We start from the raw sequence: 26,398 nt of genomic DNA on the forward strand, positions 1-26,398 counted from the left end.
GTGTTGGTGGAAACATAGATATGTGTCAATTCTGAATGTAATCGGATGTTAATTTCGCGTTTTATGAGGGAGGTACCACAAGGAGTGCACTGATATATTCCATCTTCACAGCAGATTTTTGAAATAATGGGATGTGTGACATATTAAAAGAACCGGATGCTTATTTTGGATTTATAACAGTTTTTGTTCTTCAAACTTTGACCCTTTGTGGTGGAGGTACCAGAAGGAGTGGACCGATATATTCCATCTTCACACCAGACTATGGACTAATTAAAACATTGAGATGTGTAATTTGAAGACAATCGGACTCTTACATCACATTTTATAAGAGTGGTAATTATTTAAAATTTTGACCCTTTGTGGGGGACGTACTTGATGGAGTGCATCGACATTGTTCATTTTCGCACCTGACCTAGCACTGATGTAAATATTTGGATTTTCAAAGATGGAGCAAAATCGGATTATCCTTTCTCTTTCTGTGCAGTAAAATATATTTTTGAAAATTTCGGCCTTTTGTGGGGGAGGTACCAGAAGGAGTGCATCGGTCCACTGCCAACCCGCCCATCTTCGAACTCGATCTAAGTTTGACAACAATATTATGATGGATCGAATCGGATACTCCCTTCTAGATTTATCGTGCGCTCCAGCCAGACAGACAGACGGACACCTCTAGATCGACGGCAAATGTCCTGAAACCGATTTGGTCCAAAGAGACCTAAAACCGATATTTCGTATCGCCGTATCAAATGATAAACACCTTCTCTTGCCATTTGGCTGAGGGTATATTTATGTGTCTACGTTTTTTACTGCTTATTTTGGACGTTTTCATTCTAAGACATATTTTCCTTTTATACTTAATTTTTTCGGAAAAGTGTCAAAGGAAGAAATTTTCTATATCAAATTTGATTGTGGGTCTCTGAGGAAGGGAAATATGTACACTTAATATGTGACATAAAAAATAACATCAAATTGGTTTATAACATATCGTTACGATAAAGGAAGTCTTTTTAAAAAAGGCATAAAAAGACCCCTTCATTGGCTCGTTTGAGGGTTGAAACTTTATACCTAAATAATTTTCTTATTGTTGTTATTGCCAAAGACAGTATGTCCAGAAATCTTTATACGAAAATGTCAAAAAAATATGGAATAGGGGAGAACTTTCCCACTTTACTTTTTTATGTATTACTTTCTTATAGAAGCTATCAAAACGCCGATACAAGTGTATTTTCAGATATCTTTTCATAAACTACTGAGTTTTTTTTCCGTACTTATACCCTACACCATAAGGTGGTCAGGGTATTATGTCTTTGTACATTTGTTTGTAACAGGCAAAAGGAAACGAGATAGACCCATAGTTCCTTTTGATGATCTGCATAGAATCACATTCTAAGTCGATCCATGTATTTTTGTAAACAAAGTACAGTTCGCATTTACTGCCCGATTCAGATGAAATTTTGCATAAATCTTTTGTTTGGCCCAAGGACGAACCCTATTGAAATTGGAGATAATCGGTCAAAATTTAGATATAGCTCCCATATATATCTTCATTCGATTTGCCTTTTATTGTGCAACAAACGTGAAATTTCATTCCGAATAGTATGGAATTTTGCACGTACGATCAGATTGGACCTGAAAATAAGTATGCCAAATTTGATCGAAATCGGTTCAGATATAGCTATAGCTCCCATATATATTGTTCATCCGATTTGTTATTTTTGTCCGCCGCAGCCGCAATATGCACTCTGTAACAACAATATTTGGGGAAATATATCAAATACAGCTCAGAAATACATTTGCTAAATTTCATCGAGATCGGTTCAGATTTGGATATAGCTCCCATATATAACTTCGTCCGATTTACCTTGAATTGTGCACCAAACGTCTAATATTTGCCCAAATGGGGTAGAATTTGGTACTTACGACCGAATTGAGTCTAGAAGCTAGTATGTCAAATTTGCTGAAGATCGGTTCAGATATAGCTATAGCTCCCATATATACTGTTCATCCGATTTGTCATATTTGTTACCCACAGCCGTAATATGCACTCTGTAACAACGATATTCAGGGAAATATATCAAATACAGCTCAGAAATATCATTGCCAAATTTTATCGAGATCGGTTCCGATTTGGATATAGCTCCCATATATATATTTATCCGATTTCAAATTAATTGTGCACCAAATGGGCAATACAAGTCCGAATTTAAAAGATACAAATGCTTCGGCATATTTAGTCCTTTGAACTTTCAATTAAAATTATAATCATAGCGTGTATGATTGAATTCTCCCATAAAAACATTTAATTGTTATGCGCAGCTCTACTAAATTAGCAAAGTGGTGTGGGTATCATAAAGTCGGCCCCGCCCGACTTTAAGACTTTCTTTACTGTTTTTTTTTTTTCTTGTGTCTCAGTGTGAAAACCTCAATGTCCGATTTTCTTCAAATTTTTTCCATCCCAATAATTAGTGTGAAGTGAAATATACTGTTCCATCCATTCTAATACTTTCCAACTTATTTAAGTAAAAATTTTCAAAATCTTTATAGCGCTATTTAAACTATAAACAATTTAACTTTGGCTTTAAAATTTTCTGAACCATTTAGCGGAATTTGGTATTATTCAAAATTAGAGAAAGAAAATTTTTAAATTATTTCCCTCTGTGCCATTGTTGCTACTTTGAACCACTTTTCGATGCAATTATAGACCTATGCCAACCCACGCGATTTATAACAGCCTAGTTAGTATTTCCATAAACATGTTATTATTTACAATTTGTAGCTCCCCACATTCCCCTGCAATTCTGTGGTATATTACAAATAAAATTATCACTGCGATGATGACAAATATTGATTTCTTCTTGCCTCGTCACATTTCTGCAATTGAATTTATGCAAAACTTGTTTGCATCCAACGTGACCTAATTCACCCTCACCCCCCACACACCAACACAAACCATAAATTTTCGCACCCCAATCAATAAAATCCAACTTAAGTGTAAACTTGTTCGAAAACATGGCTTAGTGCAGCGGGAAATGTCATTTGTCATTACTTCCACAACACGGCGTCGATGAGGCTCTAAGGCGTCGGAGAAAATATTTGCATTCATATATGCACATACACACCCAAATACATATGCAGATTATGAAGAGTGTGGCTGTCACAAATTACATGACAGCATGACAACAACAACAACATCAGCAGCAGAAGTTGGCGAAAAGAACATGACATGAATACCAAGATTTCCGTTTCCGATATTCAAATAATATTCCAGCCAAGACTGGAAACCAATGCGTGAAAGTATTTTCTTAATTGGCTGGCAAATACCGATATTGTGGGGGGGCGAACACATTTATTTAAATTCGAGCAGAGAGTAAAGAAAGATTTTTCTAGCAGAGAGAAAAGAGAGAGTGCAAGAAAACTATTTGTTTTCTTGAGATTTATAATTGGTTCCAATATTTGTAAACAAATAAACATGAATTTCAATTTATTTTCTCTTGCTTTATTCGAATTTTTTGCATCGCTTGCGCCCGTTCTGCGTCAGAGTTTGGATGGAACCCCCAACAACGACAATGAAATATTTTTTTGTGATTAATTCAATCCCCTTTCTGTAGTTCATTAATATTGCAGCTCATATTTCAACACTTTTTTCCCACGCAGAGAAAGAAATCCGCCAAAATCGTATGCTTTATTTTTAAAATAAAACACGTATAGTTTCCATACAAGAGAGAAAAAAATTAATGTGATTCTTTAAAAAAAAACAAAGTGTGAAATTTCAAAGCTCATCAATAACATTTTGTTAGATTGTGTTACTAAATGTTCGAATGGTAGAAGACGGAACAATTGTTGCTGGGTAGAAACACGTCGACTTTTGCACATTTAGTTTTCTTTTTTTATACAAATCGAAAGTGAATTGATATTTAATGACATTGCAAAATTTGAAATCAAATTGTTTCACAATGCAGTGGAAATTGTGGTGGAATTTATATAAAAGGATGGAGAAATCCAAATTGGATTCTTCGAAAAATTCAGCAACATATTTGAGAAACCGAAACCTCTTAAGCGAAGAGACATCATTAATAACCAGTAAAGAAAGTCTTAAAGTCGGGCGGGGCCGACTTTATGATACCCCTGACACCCCTTTGCTAATTTAGTAGAGCTCCGCATAACAATTAAAAGTTTTTATGGGAGAATTCAATCATACACGCTATGATTATAATTACAGGGTTGCCCATATTCGACGGACCCATCTGGCAACGCCATAACTTTTGACAGAGATGTCACATCGCTTAATGACATACCGCGTTTGAAGCGTCAGTCCAAGCAGATTTTTACCATGAACCAATACACGCCACGCGAGCGCTCTGAAATAGTTGAAATTTACATTCAACAGAAGAAGTCAATTGTGAAATCTCAACGTGCTTTTAAAACATTAAAAAATGTGAGAAGTGCGCCTTCTAAGAACACCATTAAGCGTTTATACAAAAAATTTTCGACTGGTAAGGCTCTTTCTAATCCGAAGAGCCAGTGTTGAGAGGTGCCCAAGAACATCCCAAAAACGTCGTTCTCAGCAGTTGGGCATGGCTCGGTCCACTTTGCAACGGATTATTCGCATTGATTTGCATTTGTTCCCGTACAAAATTCAATTGACGCAAAGAATGTTGCCTGCGGACAAGCCTCGTCGATTGGAATCGGCCCAAAGGGCCCAAAGGTCCGTTGAATATGGACAAACCTGGATAATTTAAAGTTCAAAGGACTAAATATGCCGAAGCATTTGTATATTTTAAATTGGGACTTGTATTGACCATTTGGTGCACAATTAATTTGAAATCGGATAAAGATATATATGGGAGCTATATCCAAATCGGAACCGATCTCGATAAAATTTGGCAATGATATTTCTGAGCTGTATTTGATATATTTCCCTGAATATCGTTGTAACGGAGTGCATATTACGGCTGTGGGTCACAAATATAACAAATCGGATGAACAGAGTATATGGGAGCTATAGCTATATCTGAACCGATCTTCACCAAATTTGACATACTATCCTCTTGACTCAATTCGGTCGTAAGTGCGAAATTCCATCCCATTTAGGCAAATATTAGACGTTTAGTGCACAATAAACTGTAAATCGGACGAAGTTATATATGACAGCTATATCCAAATCTGAACCGATCTCGATAAAATTTGGGAAAACGTATTTCTGAGCTGTGTTTAATATATTTCCCCAAATATTGTTGTTACAGAGTGCATATTACGGCTGCGGAGGACAAAAATAACAAATCGGATGGAAAATATATATGGGAGCTATAGCTATATCTGAACCGATTTCGATCAAATTTGGCATACTTATTTTCAGGCCTAATTTGGTTGTATGTGCAAAATTCCATACTGTTCGGGCTGATATTACACGTTTGGTGCACAATAAAAGGCAAATCGGACGAAGCTATGTATGGGAGCTATAAATAAATTTTGACCGATTATCTCCAATTTCAATAGGGTTCGTCCTTGGGCCAAACAAATGATTTGTGCAAAATTTCATCTGGATAGGGCAATATTTTGCCAGTAGGCAGGTTAAGTTCGTAAATGGGCCATGCAGGTCCAAGTTATCATATAGCCCCCATATAACGGTACCCCCCGATATTCGGTATTTTGATGATTTTAGCGACATTATTTACCGGAATAGTTTCAAATTTGGTATTTGAAGTTCGTAATGGATACTACATCCTAAGACAAAAAATGAGCCATGTAGGTCCATGTTATCATATAGCCCCCATATAACGGTACCTCCCGATATTCGGTATTTTGATGATTTTAGCGACATTATTTACCGCGATTGTTTCAAATTTCGCATGTGAAGTGCGTAATGGATACTTCAGCCCATGCCAGAAAATTCTCTGTGCAGGTCCACGTCTTCGTATAGCCCCATACAACGGTACCCCCTATATTCGGTATTTTGATGATTTTAGCTACATTATAAACAGATTTTTCTTCAAGTTTCGCATTTAAATATTGTAATAACCTATGACAAAAGTTGCCTATGCAGGTCCACGTCGTCGTATAGGCATTCGGTATTTTTAAGATTTTAACAGAATTTTTAACGGATTTTATTTTATTTTTTTTTTTGGAAATTGCCAAATTTGTACCAAATTGTGGAGGGTATTAAAAGTTCGGCCCGGGCGAACTTACAGCTTTTTTACTTGTTTATACCCTCCACATACTATGGAGGGCATACTAACTTTGTCTTTCCGTTTGCAACTCCTCAAAATACTCATGTCAGACCCAACAAAGTATATATATTCTTGATCAGCATAAAATTCTAAGTCGATTTAGAGATGTTCGTCTGTCCGTCTGTCTGTTGTAATCACGCTATCTTTCGAACGTATTGAGATAAAAGGCTAAAATTTTGCACACATGTTTATTTTGCCAGTAAGCAGGTTAAGTTTGTAAATGGGCAATGCAGGTCCACGTTTTCATATATCTCCATATAACGGTACCTCCCGATATTCGGTATTTTGATGATTTTAGCGGCATTATTCACCGGAATTGTTTCAAATCTGGTATTTGAATCTCGAAATGGATACTACAGCCTAAGACAGAGAATTATCTGTGCAGGTCCAGGTCTTCGTATCGCTCCGATATAACGGTACCTCCCTATATACGGTATTTTGATGATTTTAGCTACATTATTCACCGCTTATTTCTAGTTTCGAATTTGAATATTGTAATGGCTTATGACAAACAAAGCCTATGTAGGTCCAGACCCCAATATAACGGCTACATGCGATATTTTTAAAATTTTAACAGAATTTTTAAGGGATTTTTTTTGTTTTTTGAAAATTTCCAAATTCGTTCCAAATGTTGGAGGGTATTCAAAGTTCGACCCGGCCGAACTTACTGCTTTTTTTGTTTTTGGTTATTTGCAATAAATGTTTATGAACTTAATTCTATTTCAACAAACTAAAACGAATTAGCACATTTATTTTCTTATCTTAACATTTTTCCAGTACAACAAAATTTTAATGTTTCATACATGAGTATTTGATTATCCATCATTAAGTAACACTCTTTCTTGTTGCCAAAAAATCCATCCATCCATCCATTCCTACCGTCCGTCCTTCCATCCATTTACCCATCCAACCATATTGGCAGACAATGTGTAAATACCAACATCATTAGATTTGAAATGTAAGGCGTCGTCATTATGGCAATTACAACATTGTAATTGCTGTTGTTCTCCATGTAAATGGCGTTGAAACTGGTCGACTGACCGACAGACAGACTCACTCGCATTGGACAATGTTTTTCTTATTTTAATCTATTTATGTAGAACACTCTGAACCACCCGCACACACACACAAAGTGTTTTTAAAATGGGAATCCGTGGGTGGGATATATTACTCTAGGTTCTGCCATAAACGTCATCATTGGATCCATCCATCAGCGTGCCTCAAATGCGAAAAAATGTTTTCGGTGCCGACAGCTAGACGTCCAGAAAGCTAAAGTGAGGGAGAGAGAGAGAGACTTTGTATTGTCGGCTTTTATTGTTGTTGTTGTTTCCTAGGAAGTATGTTTGGCTGTAGGATTTCCTTGTTGTTTAATGATCCATGCTGTTATTGTGAATGGGTTCTCATTTATTAGCCTCTCACATTCGGGTCGTCTATGTTTTGTCGTGGCCTTGACCAAATCAAGTTTTTGCGGAAAGTATTGGGTAAAGGAGAAATCTACAACAGCGCCCTATCGTTTTTACTTTCAATTTGGAATAATGTTGACGGTGCCATGTTTACTCTGTGTGTATATGTGTGAGTTACCTCTCTCGCGTGTGTGTGTGAATAGGAAATGGAGAGGGAAATGTTCTACAAATTATATGTATATATTTGTGTAGTACCAGTACAATATGTTATTATTATTTGTTGAATTGGGTTATATTTGAAAAACACGTATATGCAATTATTTTAAAATTGGCTAGTTCAATTAAAAATGCAAGATATGGTCCGAAGAAAAGGTAGGAATGGTGTTTTGCAATATCCAAACGGAGCGAGGAAGGCATAGAATTTTTGTTTTATTTCGATTCCGAGACAAGTCTCATTTTTATACCCTCAGACATATGGCTACAGAGGGTATATATCATTTGATACGACCAAAACGTGCCTCATCGAAATAACGGTTTTAGACTCCAGGTCTCTTTGAACCAAATCCGTTTCAGGGCATTTGGAGTCGATCTAGCGATGTCCGTCCGTCCGTCTGTCTATCTGGCCGGTGCGCACAAAAACTCTCGAAGGGAGTATTCGATTTGGTCCAAACTTGGTACATAGTAATACTATTATCAAACTTGGATCAAGTTCGGAGATGTGCAACATCGGTCCACTCCTTCTGATTACACCCCCACAAAAGGTAGAAATTTTCAAAAAATATTTTACTGCATAGAAAGAGAAAGAATAATCCGATTTTGCTCCAACCTTGCTTATCCCAATATTTGCGTTAGTGCTAGGTCAGGTGCGAAATTGGACAATATCCGTCTACTCCATCATGTACCTCCCCCCACAAAGAGTCAAAATTTTGAATAATCATAAATCTTATAAAATGTGATGTAAGAGTCCCATTGTCTTCAAATTGCACACATCACAATATTTTTATTAATCCAATGTCTGGCGTGAAGATGCAATATATCGGTCCACTACATCTGGTACCTCCCCCACAAAGGGTTAACATTTTGAATATCCATGAAGCTCATAAAACACGAAATTTATATCCGATTTCATTCAGACTTGGCACATCTTAATATCTCTATCAACACAACACACTCCTTCTGATATGTCCAACACAAGGGTTGAACATTTTGAATAACCATAACGATCATAAACTCCGAAATATGCATCCCGTTCCCTTAATATTTCACACATCCCATTATTTCTACTTCTTCTTGTACCTCTCCCACAAAGGGTCAAAGTTTTGAATAAAAACAATCATAAAATCCGAAATATGCATCCAGTTCCCTTCATATTTCACACATCCCATTATTTCTACTAACACAAGATCTACTGCGAAGATGGGATATATCGGTCCACTCCTTCTGGTACCTCCACAACAAAGGGTCAAAATGTTTAATATCCATGAAGATCATAAAACGTGAAATTAACATTCGATTCCTTTCAGACTTGGTACATCTCAATACTTCAATCAACACAAGATCAGTTTTAGATTGGATAAAGGGTTCAAGATTTTTGAAAATCAAAACTCTCAAAGGAAGCGAGATAAGCATTCAACTCTCTTCAAATTTCAGACATCGAAATATTTTTGCTAACATAAGATCTGTTGTGAAGATGATATATATGTATCTGCCAACCCCTTCTTTTACCTGACCCACAAAGGATACAAAGGCAATTTTTCAGTTTTTGGTCCATTTCAACCCCTAAATATTATGCGATCATCTCCAAAAGAAATGGTTCTATTTTGACCTTAACCCCACCTCCATTTTCAATTTCATGAGGACCATAATTGCACCCTATGGAGAGATTAGAAATTAACATGGACAGACGGACGGACGGACACACATAGCTAGATCGACTCGGCTCGGCGAGATAGGAAGATCCATATATACTTTCCTATGTGGGAAACCAATATTTCGAGGTGTTACATAATTGTTGGCCCAATCAAACTTATAATACCCCCAACATATAGTGTTTTTGAAAACATTTTTGAAAACAGTGATGTAAAAATATTATTAAAATTAATTCAAAATATTACCATGTTTTCGCCATATCGGAAATGTTGGCCTTTGACCGAAACCAAAAGGACATGCAAATCTTGGTAGCATTTGTCCTATATCAACGTCCTATGTCGTGTTAATGGGTATACAAACAAGTTAAAAAGCAGTAAGTTCGGCCGTGCCGAACTTTGAATATCCTCCACCATTTGGTGCAAATTTGGCAATTTTCAACAAAAAAAAATCCGTTAAAAATTCTGTTAAAATCTTAAAAAGACCGAATGTAGCCGTATATTAGGGTCTATACGACGACGTGGACCTGCATAGGCAACTTTTTTTCACAAGCTTTTACAATATTCAAATTCGAAACTTGAAAAAAAAACTGTTTAAAATGTAGCTAAAATCATCAAAATACCGAATATCGGGAGGTACCGTTATATGGGGGCTATACGAAGACGTGGACCTACATGACCCATTTTCTGTTTTAAGCCGTAGTATCTATTACGAACTTTAAATACCAATTTTGAAACAATTCCGGTAAATAATGTCGCTAAAATCGCCAAAATACCGAATATCGGGAGGTACCGTTATATGGGGGCCATACGAAGACGCTCAATACCAAATACCTCAATACCAAAAGTCCTGCAGACATAATATATATTTAAGTAAAATTTTATCAACCTGTTTCATTTCGCTCGGAGGCTAGAGTGATTTCCACGGACGGATAAACGGACGGACATTGCTAAATCGACATAGAATTTTATGCTGATCAAGAATATATATACTTTGTGGGGTCTGAAATGTATATTTCGAGGTGTTACAAACGGAATGTCAAACTTACCCTCCATTTTCAACAATAGTTGAAAATTTATATTCTTCTGTATGATTTTCCGTATATCCGATATGCAAAATCTAAACTATATTCAATTTTTGATAGGTTTTGTCCTTGGACCAAACAAATGATTTGTGCAAAATTTCATCGCGATCGGACAACAATTGCGATCGGTACTTTGTTTACAAAAATACACGGACAGACTGACGGACATGCATACGGCGACTGAGAATATGATTCTATGCAGATCATCAAAAGCAAGCATGGGTCTATCTTACTTCAGTGTTATAAGCAAATACACAAAGACATAATGCCCTGTACCAAATTGTGGTGTAGGTTATACAAATTGTGCCTCATGGTGGGTACCTACCGTTCGTCCTTTGACATTGGTTCCGCGCTCCCTTTAGATATTGAATATAATTGTTATCTCTCGTGATTTTGCACTTTTTGATATATGAATTTAATTTACGTCATTTCTTTAAGAAAACATCATCAACTATCTAACCAACCCCAAAACATGAGTAATGAGCCTCTTCGCCCAAATCTGAACCCGACGATACATTTGATTTAACGCAGCGTCACAGCAATTAAAATTTTCGCACAAATCCCTTGACTTATTTGATTGCGATTGCCCTGTAATTTGTCCCTTAAAATCCAGTTAATCACACCCAAAAACATATTGTGTACAACGACAACAATACCAACAGCAGCAGCAGCAATAAAACAAACATTTGACAGGCCTGCTTTCTTATTGGGTCGTTGTTGTTGTTTTTGAGCCGTTGAATTTGGCAACAGTGCGGCGTATACGCAACGCTTGTCTGACTGCAAAGACGTTCTTAATTTTTGATTTAATTACGCCATTGCGTGTGTCTTTCTTTAAGGGGTATTGACTTTGGGCTGATGTTGTTGCTGTTGTATTTCACTGCCGCATTGTCATTTGTCAACTTGTCTTTATCTCTTTTAACGTCTAAATTATAGGGACACAAAGGACAAAGAAGCAACTATATTATATCTTTAATTTAAAAATTAAGTCATTATGGGGTATTGTTTCGAAATTAAGATATTGCCTTTTAGTTCTTGTTCTATTATTTAATCTTCTTTAATGGAAATGATTACATAAGGAATAAGTAATTGTAGATTGTAATAAAAAAATTGAAAATTGGATTAAATTGAATTTGAGGTATGGTGGCCGGAATGTGTGTCAACTATTCGAAACGCATATTTCAAAAAGGTTAAATATTGATTAAGTCCAAAGATGGGGCGATTTGGGGATTAGCCTTCTGTTGCTATCAAAAATTATTTGTCCCGAGTAATTTTGATGAAATTTAAAAAAAAAAACCAGTAAAGAAAGACTTAAAGTCGGGCGGGCCGACTTTATGATACCCTACACCACTTTGCTAATTTAGTAGAGCTGGGCATAACAATTAAACATTTTTATGGGAGAATTCAATCATACACGCTATGATTATAATTATAATTTTATATTCGACATGTATTGCCCATTTGGTGCACAATTAATTTGAAAACGGATAAAAATATATATGGGAGCCATATCGAAATCGGAACCGATCTCGATAAAATTTGGCAAATATATTTCTGAGCTGTATTTGGTACATTTCCCTGAATATCGTTGTTACGGAGTGCATATTACGGTTGTGGGTAACAAATATAACAAATCGGATGAACAATATATATGGGAGCTATAGCTATATCTGAACCGATCTTCACCAAATTTGACATACTAGCTTCTAGACTCAATTCGGTCGTAAGTGCCAAATTCCATCCCATTTGGACAAATATTAGACGTTTAGTGCACAATAAATGGTAAATCGGACGAAGTTATATATGGGAGCTATATCCAAATCTGAACCGATCTCGATAAAATTTAGCAAATGTATTTCTGAGCTGTATTTGCTATATTTGCCCAAATATTGTTGTTGCATAGTGCTTATTACGGCTGCGGAGGACAAAAATAACAAATCGTATGAACAATATATGTATATGGGAGCTATAGCTATATCTGAACCGATTCCGATCAAATTTGGCATATTATTTTCAGGCCTAATTTGATCGTACGTGCAAAATTCCATACTATTCGGGCTGATATTACACGTTTGGTGCACAATAAAAGGCAAATCGGACGAAGATATATATGGGAGCTATATCTAAATTTTGACCGATTATCTCCAATTTCAATAGGGTTCATCCCTGGGCCAAACAACTGATTTGTGCAAAATTTCATCAGAATAGGACAATAAATGCGAACTGTACTTTGTTTACAAAAATACATGGACAGACGGACGGACGGACATGCATAAATCGACTCAGAATGTGATTCTATGAAGATCATCAAAAGGAACTATGGGTCTATCTCGTCTCCTTTTGCCTGTTACAAACAAATGCACAAAGACATAATACCCTGACCACCTTGTGGTGTAGGGTATAATTATGAAAATTAAAACTAATTCTTAAAAATATAAGTTGTGAACAATATTTGATGGATTTAATCTAAGCTGATGAATTGCTCGAAACAAACAGTGGTGACAGTAAGAGAAGCTTTACCCAGTTGGTTTACATGAGAGATTTAAGTCCATTATAAATTCAATACATAATAGGGTTGGGCAATCTAGTTCTCATTGTTTAACTCAAGTGAAACAATAGCTCGTTCATGTGCCCTATATTTGTACGAAAATTACTTAATCGTACTAAATTTGATATTGGGTGAAGGAACACAACTGATATTCCTAAATTATATACAGCGTGAAATGAAAAAAAACTGCAACAAAGTCAAACGCCATTATTTTTACATTTTCTGTTTTTTTTTTTAATTTTATTGAATGAAAGCAAAAATTATCGGAAATAGCATAAAATTTTAGAATAAGTTTTGATTTGTTCGAATTGGTCACCTTTAGCACGAATTATGGCCTTCAAACGGCCAATGAAACCGTCACACGCTGCCCGAATGTTGTTCTGCGGTATTTTGGTCCATTCCCGGCGAAGCGCTTGCTTGAGGTGATCGACACTTTGGTATTTTTAGTGCCAACCTTGCTTTCCAAAATACTCCAGATACAATAGTCCAACGGATTGGTATCCGGAGATTTTAGTGGCCATTGTGCGCTGGAAATGAGGCGAGGAACCTCATTTTGTAACCATTTATGGGTGGCGCATGCTGAGTCCTGTTGGAATGTCCAAGGTCTGCGGCCAAAATTTTTGCGTGCCCAAGGCTTTAATACACCCTCCAGAATATTTTCACGATAATATTCGGCATTTATTCTAATGCCACGGTCGATTTATACGAGCGCAGAGCAACCATCGGCTGTTATGGCGGCCCACACCATCAGCATGGCCGGCGCTTGAGTTCTGGTGGCCAACCGAAGTTGCACATTTTCAGCTGACCTCTTTGGCACACGATCATTTCGTTTGTTTACAAACTGCTGGAAACCAATGTTTTCTCATCGAAGGAAACAAAATTCGGCAGTTCACCACTTTTGGCCAAGCGAAGCAACTCTTTAGCTCTTTTGGGTCTATTTTCTTTCCGGTGCGGTGTATGTTCTTTTGGAATTTCAATGTCTTTATCCCGAGTTTATTTTTCAAAATTTGCCGAATGGAATATTGCGATATATTCAGCTCACGAGCCATTTTTCGGCCACTGCGACGCGGGTTCCGATCAAGTCACTTCTTTACTTTTCGAACCATTTCTGCTGATGTTGCTGTTTTCTTCCGTCCACTTCCTTGACGTCGGGCTACGCTACGAGCGATGGTACGAGACACAAAAGATTTATTCACATTTAAATGCTGGAGTGCTCCAACGATAGCCACTTGTGGTTTTTCAGCCAAATATAAAGAAATCACACTATCACGCTTTAATTCCATCACGAATAACTTTTTTTCTGGAAGATTCTCACCAAAATGCTTTTGTACGCTTGTAAACAATATAATAAGCTGTCACTGGTAAAATTTTAACAGCTGTCGGACGAGTGACTTAGAAATGACAGCAGTCTGAAGTTGGTTGTAGTTTTTTCATCTAACCCTCTACTAAGGTATCTGTTTGAATCCGAAATAAAAACATACAGTTGTTTTTGGAAATGTGTACTTTCATTTTACGAAAAGTTGTTTACATAGGTCGCTAGGGTTTATGTATGGAGACGTTGAAATAGTTTTGAACAGAAAAAATGGATGTGGGTCCATTGTGCAATGGTTTACTCATATCCTTCTCGGAAGTGATTTTGAAGTATTTTTGAAGGACTACACATTTAGTACGATATATAAAGTTTTGATTAAAAAAATTGTCAAAATGAAATAATTATGCATTTTGAGTACTAACAGGTAAAAAGGGATTAAGTTCGGCCGGGATATACCGTTATGTGGAGGCTATACCAATTAGTAGATATGAATCGAGTATTTTTTGCAAACAGAGAACAGGTGCCAATCGTCTAATTTGGTTGGAAATTATGGCAGAAAAATTCAAAATACCAAAAATATGGAGGTACCGTTACATGGGTGCATCAATTTATCGTTTTTGGGGCCTCAGAATGACAAATTTGATATACCCTCCATCTTATATTGGAGGTTATAAAAAGGCCTAACATTTATTGGTAAAACGAATCTAAAATTTTAAAATGGACTTTTCGCTGACGAAGTAACGAACACTTGCTAATAAAAATATAACGATGTTATAAGATGTTTAGACCAACTAAAGTTGGATGCTTTCTTCCAGATTTGCTATGACCATATCAACTCGTAAGAACAACACAGCCCTTATGTATTTGGGGAAAATTTGGTCTTATCAAGGCTAATGCTGAGGTTCATTATAGACTTCATCTACTACGAAATATTTGCATTTTTAAAAGTTTTTTAATATTTTTACTTTAATATTAATTTTTTCCAACACACCAAAAAAACCAACTTAACTCATATCGACCAATCAACTAAGTCAACAATTCGTAAATCCGCCAAAAAACGACAAACTTACTTAAAGGAGAAAATACTAGCCACAATTTGTTTCCTCTACTTCCTCCTCCTACTTCGTTCCTTATTACCTTTGGTCACACAGATGACACGTGAGACACGCAAACTTTGACCCAACGAAAAACGAAAGCGAAACGAAGTCAAATAAATTTTCCTGATTGACTTGTGTACGATAAAATAATAAAAGCAAAAAAAATTATTTTTCAGAATAGTTGGGCGAATGGGAGAGACATTTTTAAGAGTTTACAACATACAGAAACGTGTAAGGGTCGTAAATGTCTTATGGTTGTAAAGAATGTATTAAAATATGGCAATGCTATGAAAATGTTTCTGATAAATACAAGTTGAAAAATTCTTTTAGATGGTAGTAGAGTTCACTGTTCAATACACCAGTTCCTAAGCGTATGAGTGATTTCCTATATTTCATATAACTCATACGCAGGGTTTTCATACAAACGATCAGAGTCCATGGAACGAGATAAGGAACCTGTTCGCTCGATCGAACTAGATTGGCACAACTTTATATGGGTGATATTATACGCTACACCACATATGGAGATGGAAAGGAGATGGGCTCATAGTTACTTTAGAGAATCTTCATAGAATCATTTTCTGCGTCGATTTTGCATGTCAGTCTGTCTGTCCATGTATTTTTGTGAACAAAGTGCAGGTCGCATTTATTATTCGATTGAGATAAAATTTTCTAAACAATATTTGTTTGGCCCAATGACGAACCCGATTGAAATTGGTGAGAATCGGTTCAAACTTAGATACAGCTCTCATATATACCTTCAATCGATTTGGGGTAAACTGTGCACCAAATGGCCAACATCAGTTCAAATGACCTCATTTTTGGCAATTCCGACTGAATTCATCCTAGGAAAAAGTATTTCAATTTTGCCGAAAATCGACACCAGAAATAAGTGCCTAACATTTCTTCAAGTTAGGTTCAGATTTGGCTATAGCTCCCATATATATCCCTATCCGATCTCTGGTTTATTGTGCACAAAATGGCTAATATCGATGCAAATGGGCTAAATTTTGGCACTCAGCCCAGAAGCAAGTACTTCAAATTTTGGTGAAAATCGTGATGGAATTCAAGCGTGATAGTGTGATTTCCTTATATTTGGCCGGAAAATCATAAGTGGCTATCGTTAGAAAACTCCAGCATTTAAATGTGAATAAATCTTTTGTGTCTCGTACCATCGCTCGTTACCGTGATACTGGTAGCGTAGCCCGACGTCAAGGAAGTGGGAGGAAAAAAACAGCAACATCACCAAAAATGGTTCGAAAAGTAAAGAACCGACTTGATCGAAACCCGCGTCGCAGTGCCGAAAAATGGCTCGTGAGTTGAACATATCGCAATATTTCATTCGGCAAATATTGAGAAATGAGTTCGGGGTAAAGCCATTGAAATTCCAAAAAGTGTAAGAACTTACACCGCAACAGAAAGAAAATAGACGCAAAAGAGCTAAAGAGTTGCGTCGCTTGGCCGAAAGTGGTGAACTGCCGAATTTGGTTTTCTCCAATGGCATTAGAATAAATGCCGAATATTATCGCGAAAATATTCTGGAGGGTGTATTAAAGCCTTGGGCACTCAAACATTTTGGCCGCAGACCTTGGACATTCCAACAGGACTCAGCACCATCGCACTCAGCACGCGCCACTCAAGAATGGTTACAAAATGAGGTTCCTCGCTTCATTTCTAGCGCACAATGGTCACCAAAATCTCCGGATACCAATCCGTTGGGCTATTGTGTCTGGAGTATTTTGGAAAGCAAGATTGGAACCAAAAAATAACAAAGTGTCGATCACATTCGGGCAGCGTGTGACGGTTTCATTGGCCGTTTTAAGGCCGTAGTTCTTGCCATCGGTGACCAATTCGAACAAATCTAAACTTATTCTAAAAATTGATTTTATTTCCGACATTTTTTGCTTTCATTCAATCAAATTTAAAAAAAATGTAAAAATTATGGTGTTTGACTTTGTTGCAGTTTTTTATCTCACCCTGTATATGCTTCATCCGATTAGGGATTTTAAGTTCCTCACATGCGTAATATTCACTCCACAACAATGGTATTTGATACCGGGCATCAGGTAGTGCTCGAAAATACCTTTGCCAAATTTTATCGAGGTCGTTTCGGATTTATATAGCCTCGATACACATGTTCATCCGATTTTCTGGTTATTGTCCAACATACATATATATAATATCAGCCCAAATTGGATAGATTTGCTTTATTTTTAACCGAATCTTACCATTTGGTGAAACTCGGTTCGGTATATCTATTGCTCCAATATATATTTATACCCTACACCACAAGGTGGTCAGGGTATTATGACTTTGTGCATTTGTTTGTAACAGGCAAAAGGAAACGAGATAGACTCATAGTTCCTTTTGATGATCTGCATAGAATCACATTCTGAGTCGATTTATGCATATCCGTCCGTCTTTCCATGTATTTTTGTGAACAAAGCACAGTTCGCATTTATTGTCCTATCCAGATGAAATTTTGCACAAATCATTTGTTTGGCCCAAGATAATCGGTAAAAATTTATATATAGCTTCCATATATATCTTCGTCCGATTTGCCTTTTATTGTGCACCCAACGTGTAATATCAGTCCGAATAGTATGGAATTTTGCACGTACGATCAGATTGGACCTGAAAATAAGTATGCCAAATTTGATCGAAATCGGTTCAGATATAGCTATAGCTCCCATATATATTGTTCATCCGATTTGTTATTTTTGTCCTCCGCAGCCGTAATATGCACTCTGTAACAACAATATTTGGGGAAATATATCAAATACAGCTCAGAAATACATTTACTAAATTTTATCGAGATCGGTTCCGATTTAGATATAGCTCCCATATATAACTTCGTCCGATTTACCTTTGATTGTGCACCAAACGTCTAATATTTGCACAAATGGGATGCATTTGGCACATACGACCGAATTGAGTCTAGAAGGTAGTATGCCAAATTTGGTGAAGATCGGTTCAGATATAGCTATAGCTTCCATATATATTGTTCATCCGATTTGTCATATTTGTTACCCACAGCCGTAATATGCACTCCGTAACAACGATAATCAGGGAAATATATCAAATACAGCTCAGGAATATCTTTGCCAAAATTTATCGAGATCGGTTCAGATGTGGATATAGCTCCCATATATATTTTTATCCGATTTCAAATTAATTGTGCACCAAATGGGCAATACAAGTCCAAATTTAAAAGATACAAATGCTTCGGTATATTTAGTCCTTTGAACTTTAAATTATAATTATAATCATAGCGTGTAGATTGAATTCTCCCATAAAAACTTTTAATTTTTATGCGGAGCTCTACTAAATTAGCAAAGTGGTGTGGTGTATCATAAAGTCGGCCCCGCCCGACTTTAAGACTTTCTTTACTGGTTTTTAATATAATACTTATCGAAGTCATATCATGTCCTATACAGTAATGTTATTTGGATCTACTTCACATAAATTCCCAATATGTTACGGGAGCTCTGCTAAATACACATAGTGGTGTAGGGTATCATATAGTCGGCCCCGCCCGACTTTTAGCCTTTCCTTACTGGTTTTTCATTTGTGAAAATGATTTGCTTCATTTGAGACATTACATTCATCCCTCGTAGTTTACATCCTCAAAATTATTTTCACTGAAAAAAAACGAAAAAATAAAAAAAAAAAATCTCCACATAAATAAATCCTTTTCTAAAACAGTAAGAAAACCAGCACCAAGGAATTCTCTAAAAAAGTTCCTCCCTTGGACATTGCCATACTTCATCTTTGCTGGTGACACCTTTGCTTTGCGCGACGTTTTTATTTGTTGTCAAAGAACTTAGTTTACTTTGCAAAGTATGTTTAACATTAAGGGTTTCCCTTCTGGCTTCTGGTTCTTAGTGAAAAAAATAAGCCACATAGTCGCCAGCCACATCTCTCCTCCCACTCTCCTCCATGCCAAGCCAACATTTAATTGTTTTTAGAAAAGTTAAAAACAATTTTAACACGACAATAAATTTTTCGCTTTTCTGTGTATTTTCCTTTTAACTTGGCCAACAAAAAGAATGCAATTTACTTAAGCGACACGCAATGTCCTGCCACTCTCTCCCTCTTTCGCTCTTCGTGTAAACCACTTTCTGTGGATTATTCCTACGTTCGGTTTTATTAGTCAGGGATGAGATTTGTCACATACTCTCACGAAACTCATGCTGATTAGACTGACTCTAGACCTATGAAATTTACCTAATTTATTCAGACCCCCATAAATCATAATTAATGCTGATGTCTTTATTAGCTGATTTAATGCAGGTCGTTAACGGCTTCTGTATGAAATATTCATGAAGAAGGAGTTAATGGTAAGTAGAAAACATGTTGTATAGGTCGTCGGAATGTGGGGTCATAAAAAGTGAGAAACTCCGGTTCGGTAACATGAATATTCAAAGGAATCATAAAGGTATTTCAGTTTTATGTCAGCACATGAAATATTTGTTTGTAATCATTGCCGGTCTATGAATTCAAGGGCACAAATGCCAAAATGTATAATTATTACAGGTAATGAAAGAAAACGGAACAGAAATGTCAACGAATTTTCATAGAGTTCACAATTACAATGTTAATAGAAAGTAAAGTCGTGCTACCGAAATACAAAAAATTTGTTTGGAAAATGTTTCATAACTCTACCAAATCTCTTAACTGCGTAGTTAATGTTATATAGATTATACAAACGAATCGGTTGGAAATATTGGCAGAAAACTTTAAAGTCCTAAAAATCAAGTTTTATCGACTATTATGTTCAAATCTAAAAAATGGTTAAGCAAATGTTTGCTGAATTTGAGGACGTAAGAGCCCACATTATTGGCTTAATCCAAGGGTTCACTACTTTCATTATACCTTCGAATTATGGCTATAGAATGTACCTATCATTTGGCACGACCAAAATTTGCCTCACCACAATAACGATTTTAGAGCCATCTGTCTGTTCAAGAGGCCGGTTACGCTTACTCACGAATGAAGTACCAGATTTCTTCCAAATTTGGCACAACGTAATATTTTAACTGACGATAATTTATTTTCTGATGACTTCTTTACCTTTCAAAATGTTCAAAGAAAATAATCTACCTTAGAAATATAGACCGCAAAGGAGTGTCTGATTTGTTATACCTTCAGTCAAATGGCTACAAAGGGTATATATCATTTTATACGACCAAAACGTGAAATAACGGTTTAGACCCTAGATCTCTTGGTCTAAATCAGTTTCAGGACATTTGGAGTAGATCTAGCGATTTCCGTCAGTCCGTCTGTCTGGCTGGCCGGGTGCGTACGACAACTCTCGAAGGAGTATCCGATTTGGTCCAAACTTGGCACATATTATTAAACTTAGATCGAGTTCGGAAATAGGTAATATTGGTCCACTCTTCCTAGTAACTCGCCCAGAAAGAGTCGACATTTTCAAAAAAAAAAAAAAAAAAAAAAAAAATACTTCACAGAAAGTGAAAGGATAATCCAATTTTGCTCCAACTTTGCAAATATATAATTTTTGCATCAGTGCTAGGTCAGGTGCGAAAATGGGCAATATCAGTCCACTCCATAAAGTACCTCCCACACAAAGGGTCAAAATTTTGTATAATTATAGCTCTTACAAAATGTGATGTAAGAGCCCGATTGTCTTCAAATTACACACATCCCATCATTTTTACTAACACAAGATCTGCTGTGAAGATGCTTTCTCCTTCTAGTACCTCCTCCACAAATGGTCTATATTTTGAATATCCATGAAATCCATAATAATCCGAAATTAACATCCAACTCCATTCAGATTTGGTACATCTCAGTATTTCCATCAACACAAGATTTGTTATAAAGATGGTAGAGATCGGACCATGTCTTCCGGTACCTCTCCCACAAAGGGTCAAAGTTTTGAATAACCAAAACGATTATAAAATCCGAAATACAGGATGAGATGAAAAAACTGCAAACTTCAGTCTGCCGCCATTTCTAAGCCACTCGTCCGACAGCTTTCAAAAATTATTCCAGTAACAGCTCATTGTATTGTTTACAAGCGTACAAAAGCATTTTGGTGAGGATTTTCCAGAAATAATGTTATTCGTGATGGAATTCAATCGTGATAGTGTGATTTTTTTATATTTGGCTGGAAAACGACAAGTGGCTATCGTTAGAACACTCCAGCATTTAAATGTGAGCAGATCTTTTTCCACGTACCATCGCTCGTTACCGTAATACTGGTAGCGTAGCCCGACGTCACGGAAGTGGACAGAACAAAACAGCAACATCAACAGAAATGATTTGAAAAGTTAAGAAGCGACTTGATTGAAACCCCGCGTTGCATTGGCCGAAAAATGACTCGTGAGCTGAACATATCGCAATATTCCTTTCGGCAAATATTGAAAAATGAGCTCGGGTAAAGGCATTGGAATTCCAAAAAGTGCAAGAACTTACACCGCAACAGAAAGAAAATAGACTCAATAGAGCTAAAGAGTTGCTTCGCTTGGCCGAAAGTGGTGAACTGCCGAATTTGGTTTTCTCCGATGAGAAAACATTCGTTGTTCAGCAAAATTATCGTGTTTACTTGCCAAAGAGGTCAGCTGAAAATGTGCAGCTTCGATTGGCCAGAACTCAAGGGCCGCCATAACAGCCGATGGTCGCTCTCCGCTCGTATTAATCGATCGTGGCATCAGAATAAATGACGAATATTATCGCGAAAATATTGTGGAGGGTGTATTAAAGCCTTATGCACACAAACATTTTGGCCACAGATCTTGGACATTCGCGCCACCCAAGAATGGTTACAAATTGAGGTTCATCGCTTCATTTCCAGTGCACAATGGCCACCAAAATCTCCGGATACCAACGAATTAAGATAGGACGCTAAGGAGTTCTTTGTGAGTGCATTAACCCCATATAACGGAACCACCCGATATTCGGTATATTGATGATTTCAACCAAAATTTTCAATGGAATTGTCTTAAAACCCACAAAAGTAGTACCTTTTGAGTACATTACCCCCTGAAAGAGAATTGTATATATAGGTCCACGATATCATATATCCCCTATATAACGGTTTCTCCCGATATTCGGTATTTTGATGATTTTAGTCACATTTTTCAACGGAATTGTCTGAAAATTCACACAAGGTTTTCCCTCTGGGTACGTTACACCCTAATTGATCGAAATACGTGCACGTTTTAGTATAGCGCCCATATAACGGTACCCCGTATTCGGTATTTCCATAAATTTTGCGAGATTATTCACCGAAATTGTTTCAAATTACGTATATAAAGTTCGGGACAGTTACTACAGCCTATTATACAAATTACTTGTGCAGGACCACGTCTTCGTATAGCCTCCATATAACTGTTTTCATTTGAGTGGCATTTTTCGACGGGTTGATTTTTATACCCTCCACCATACTATTGAGGGTATATTAATTTTGTCATTCCGTTTGTAACTCCTCGAAATACTCATGTTAGACCCAACAAAGTATATATATTCTTGATCAGCGTAAAATTCTAAGACGATTTAGCCCTGTCCGTCTGTCCTTCTGTCTGTCTGTCCGTCTATCTGTCTGTTGTAATCACGCTATCTTTCGAACAAATTGAGATAGAAGGCTAAAATTTTGCACACATGTATATTTTGCCAGTAGGCAGGTTGAGTTCGTAAATGGGCCATGTAGGTCCAAGTTATCATATAGCCCCCATATAACGGTACCTCCCGATATTCGGTATTTTGATGATTTTAGCGACATTATTCGCCGGAATTGTTTCAAATTTGGTATTTGAAGTTCGTAATGGATACTACATCATAAGTCAAAAAATGAGCCATGTAGGTCCACGTCTTCATATAGCCCCGATATAACGGTACTCCCTGATATTCGGTATTTTGATGATTTTAGCGACATTATTTAACGGAATCGTTCCAAATTTGGTATTTGAATTTCGTAATAGATACTGTAGCATAAAACAGAAAATGGGCCATGTAGGTCCACGTCTTCGTATAGCCCCCATATACCGTACCCCCCGATATTCGGTATTTTGATGATTTTAGCAACATTATTTACCGAAATTGTTTCAAATTTTGTATTAGAAGTTCGTAATGGATGGCCCATGTCTGTGCAGGTCCACGTCTTCGTATAGCCCCCATATAACGGTACCCCCTATATTCGGTATTTTGATGACTTTAGCTACATTATAAACAGATTTTTCTTCAAGTTTCGCATTTAAACATTGTAATAGCTTATGACAAAATTCGGTATTTTTAAGATTTTAACAGAATTTTAAACGGATTTTATTTTTTTATTTTATTTATATATTTATTTATTTATTTATTTTTTTTTTTTTTTTTTTTTGGAAGTTGCCAAATTTGTACCAAATGGTGGAGGGTATTAAAAGTTCGGCCCGGCCGAACTTACAGCTTTTTTATTTGTTTTTTTTTTTTTTTTTTTTTTTGAAAATTTTCAAGTATCTCCCAAAGGTTGGAGGGTATAAAAAGTTCGATCCAGCCGAACTTAGCGACTTTTTTACTTGTTTTTATATAATCCCTCTCGAAGTGATATCATGCATTCCATAGTAATTATTTGGTACAAAAAATAAAAATGTCTCCGTCAAGTTTGGTGAAAATCGTATCAGAAGTGGATATTCCTCCCATATATTAGTTTCCTCTGAAACCAAATTATAACTGCTCTCAAGCCAAATGTTGATAGGCGGTATGACCTGCTTTAAATAAATAAAGCTCTACTAAATATGCATAGTGGTGTAGGGTACCATATAGTCGGTCCCGTCCGACTTTTGATTTTTCCTTGCCGGTTTATTTCTCATAAAGGTATCAATCTATCCTACTTCCTTATTTAAAAGTTCTCTTTTAGAACTTCCATAGCTAACAATGATCTTAATATGCAGCCCACACTGTGGTCGACCATTGCATCATTATTTTCATTTTCCAAGCTTTCCATCACAATGATGCATTTATACTTCAAAAAATGCACTAAGCTACAAGTTATATATATTTACATAAGCAACAATTTAACATTTTTGATATTCATGTCCTCCTTCTTCTTCTTCTTCTTCTTCCTCGGCGATAAACTATCAAGGAATTTTACAGTATGTCCTCAATATCAATGTAGTAATTTATATAGCATACAAACACCCTCTCTCTCTCTCTCACACACACACACACACACACACACCGACAGAGATACAGTCTACAATTATTTTGTTTATTAAGTTCATGTCAATGTCCATTTAAGTTTTCTTCACTTTCTGTTTTGTTTACTGTTTCGTTTGTGGAGTATTGTTTTATTATTTCAGTTTTTCTTTTCATTCGTGGAAATATCATTAGCATAAATGCAATAATGTTGTTGTTGTCTTTTTTCACAACAATGTTGTCATTTCATGGTTTAAGTATTATTCTGTTTTTTCAATTTTTACTTAAATATAAAATATTGACAGAAAAATGGAAAATGAAACTACTCACCATACCACCAACGCCACAGTAGATGGACAAACCCACCAGCAGACCAATATGATTTAGGGCAGCTCTTAATTTCAGCGATTTCCAAAAACTCTTTTTACAAATGCCACGATTGGCCTCCACCGTCTCCACCCGGACATCCAAATGTTTTAATTTGTTTAGCAGCTCGGCATTGGCATCGTCCGTTGCATCGAATTCCACCATTTTTTTTTTTTTTTTGGTTTCAAATATTTTCTCACTCACTTTTCAGCACACAATAACAATAACAAACAACCACTTGCTCATTGGGGAGAATTCCTACTTGATTTGTATTTATTTAATTTTTTTCATTTCTTTTTTGCTTTTCCTCGACTTTAACACTTTGCGGGAAATTCAACTCCCCTGTGAATATTGCATTTAATTTGAATTTTTCACTTCATCTTTTGAATTTCAAAACTTATTCGCCATCGTTGACTTCTTTGCTGTTGTTGCTGCTGTTTCTGCTGTTAGAAGGAGAGATCATGGTCACCAAAACGATTTCATTTGAATCGAAATAAAGTTTTCCTTTTGCATGGCAAATAATTTCCGGCTAAAGTTCGTGGTCATCGGGGGGGAAATTGCTTCAGCAGAACTAAACTAATAGAAATTTATGGCAAATAATTTCCTGAATTTGAAATGGTCACTTGGATATGATAACGATGTCGCTTTGGGTTATTATTCAATTATTTTAATAAAAGAAAACTTGCAAGAGGTCTTTTATAAATAACGAAGCTTTTGAAATGAATTTTTTATAGATGGAATAATGGCTTTAAAAATAGGTCTTCTAAGGGTCTACAGGTGTCATTTAGAAGATTTTAAAAAGCCTTCTAAAAGGTATTCTTAAAACCTCAGCCCTTCAAAGATGATGACTTTCAAACGGGGATTTTAATGCAGGCGAACTACCAGTGATATTCTAAGGATGAACACCATCAAATAGTACCATAAAACCGTGGATAGACTAGACGGTCTCCAAAAGTGATATCATAGATAGAAAGGCACCAAAAAGGCGACCGCGGTTAAAATGTCAAGAGTTTGAAGGGACACCTAAAACTACACTTTTGATAGAAAACCCCAAAAATGCCGTCCATAAATAACACTGTGCGGAAATTTTTTTCAATAATTATTTAGAAAGTCCAGCAGATTAGTAAAGTGGAGAAAAAAATATAAGATATGTATTTTAAAACTTTCGGATAACAATTCCTGCGAATTCGTCAGGGTGAGATAAAAAAAATTAAGAAAGTCATACTCCATATATTTAACATTTTTTTTTTAATTTTATTGAATGAAAGCAATACATGTCAGAAATAGCATCAAATTTTCGAATAAGTTTAGATTTGTTCGAATTGGTCACCTTTGGCATGAATTATGGCCTTCAAAC

At 36.3% G+C, this 26,398-nt stretch overlaps 1 protein-coding gene across 1 annotated transcript in view; it reads right to left on the bottom strand.

Moving 5' to 3' along the window:
* LOC101890813 (TWiK family of potassium channels protein 7) overlaps window positions 1-25,448 on the bottom strand; it is a 154,829-nt gene extending 129,381 nt beyond the window's left edge. The window contains exon 1 of the mRNA XM_059122091.1: window positions 25,006-25,448. Within this exon, the coding sequence (XP_058978074.1) occupies window positions 25,006-25,206 (201 nt within the window). The 5' untranslated portion in view covers window positions 25,207-25,448. The remainder of the gene's footprint in view (window positions 1-25,005) is intronic.
* Window positions 25,449-26,398: the final 950 nt, after the last annotated feature.

The sequence above is a fragment of the Musca domestica genome, unplaced genomic scaffold, assembly GCF_030504385.1.
Source record: "Musca domestica strain aabys unplaced genomic scaffold, Musca_domestica.polishedcontigs.V.1.1 2, whole genome shotgun sequence".
In the NCBI taxonomy this organism is placed as follows: domain Eukaryota; kingdom Metazoa; phylum Arthropoda; class Insecta; order Diptera; family Muscidae; genus Musca; species Musca domestica.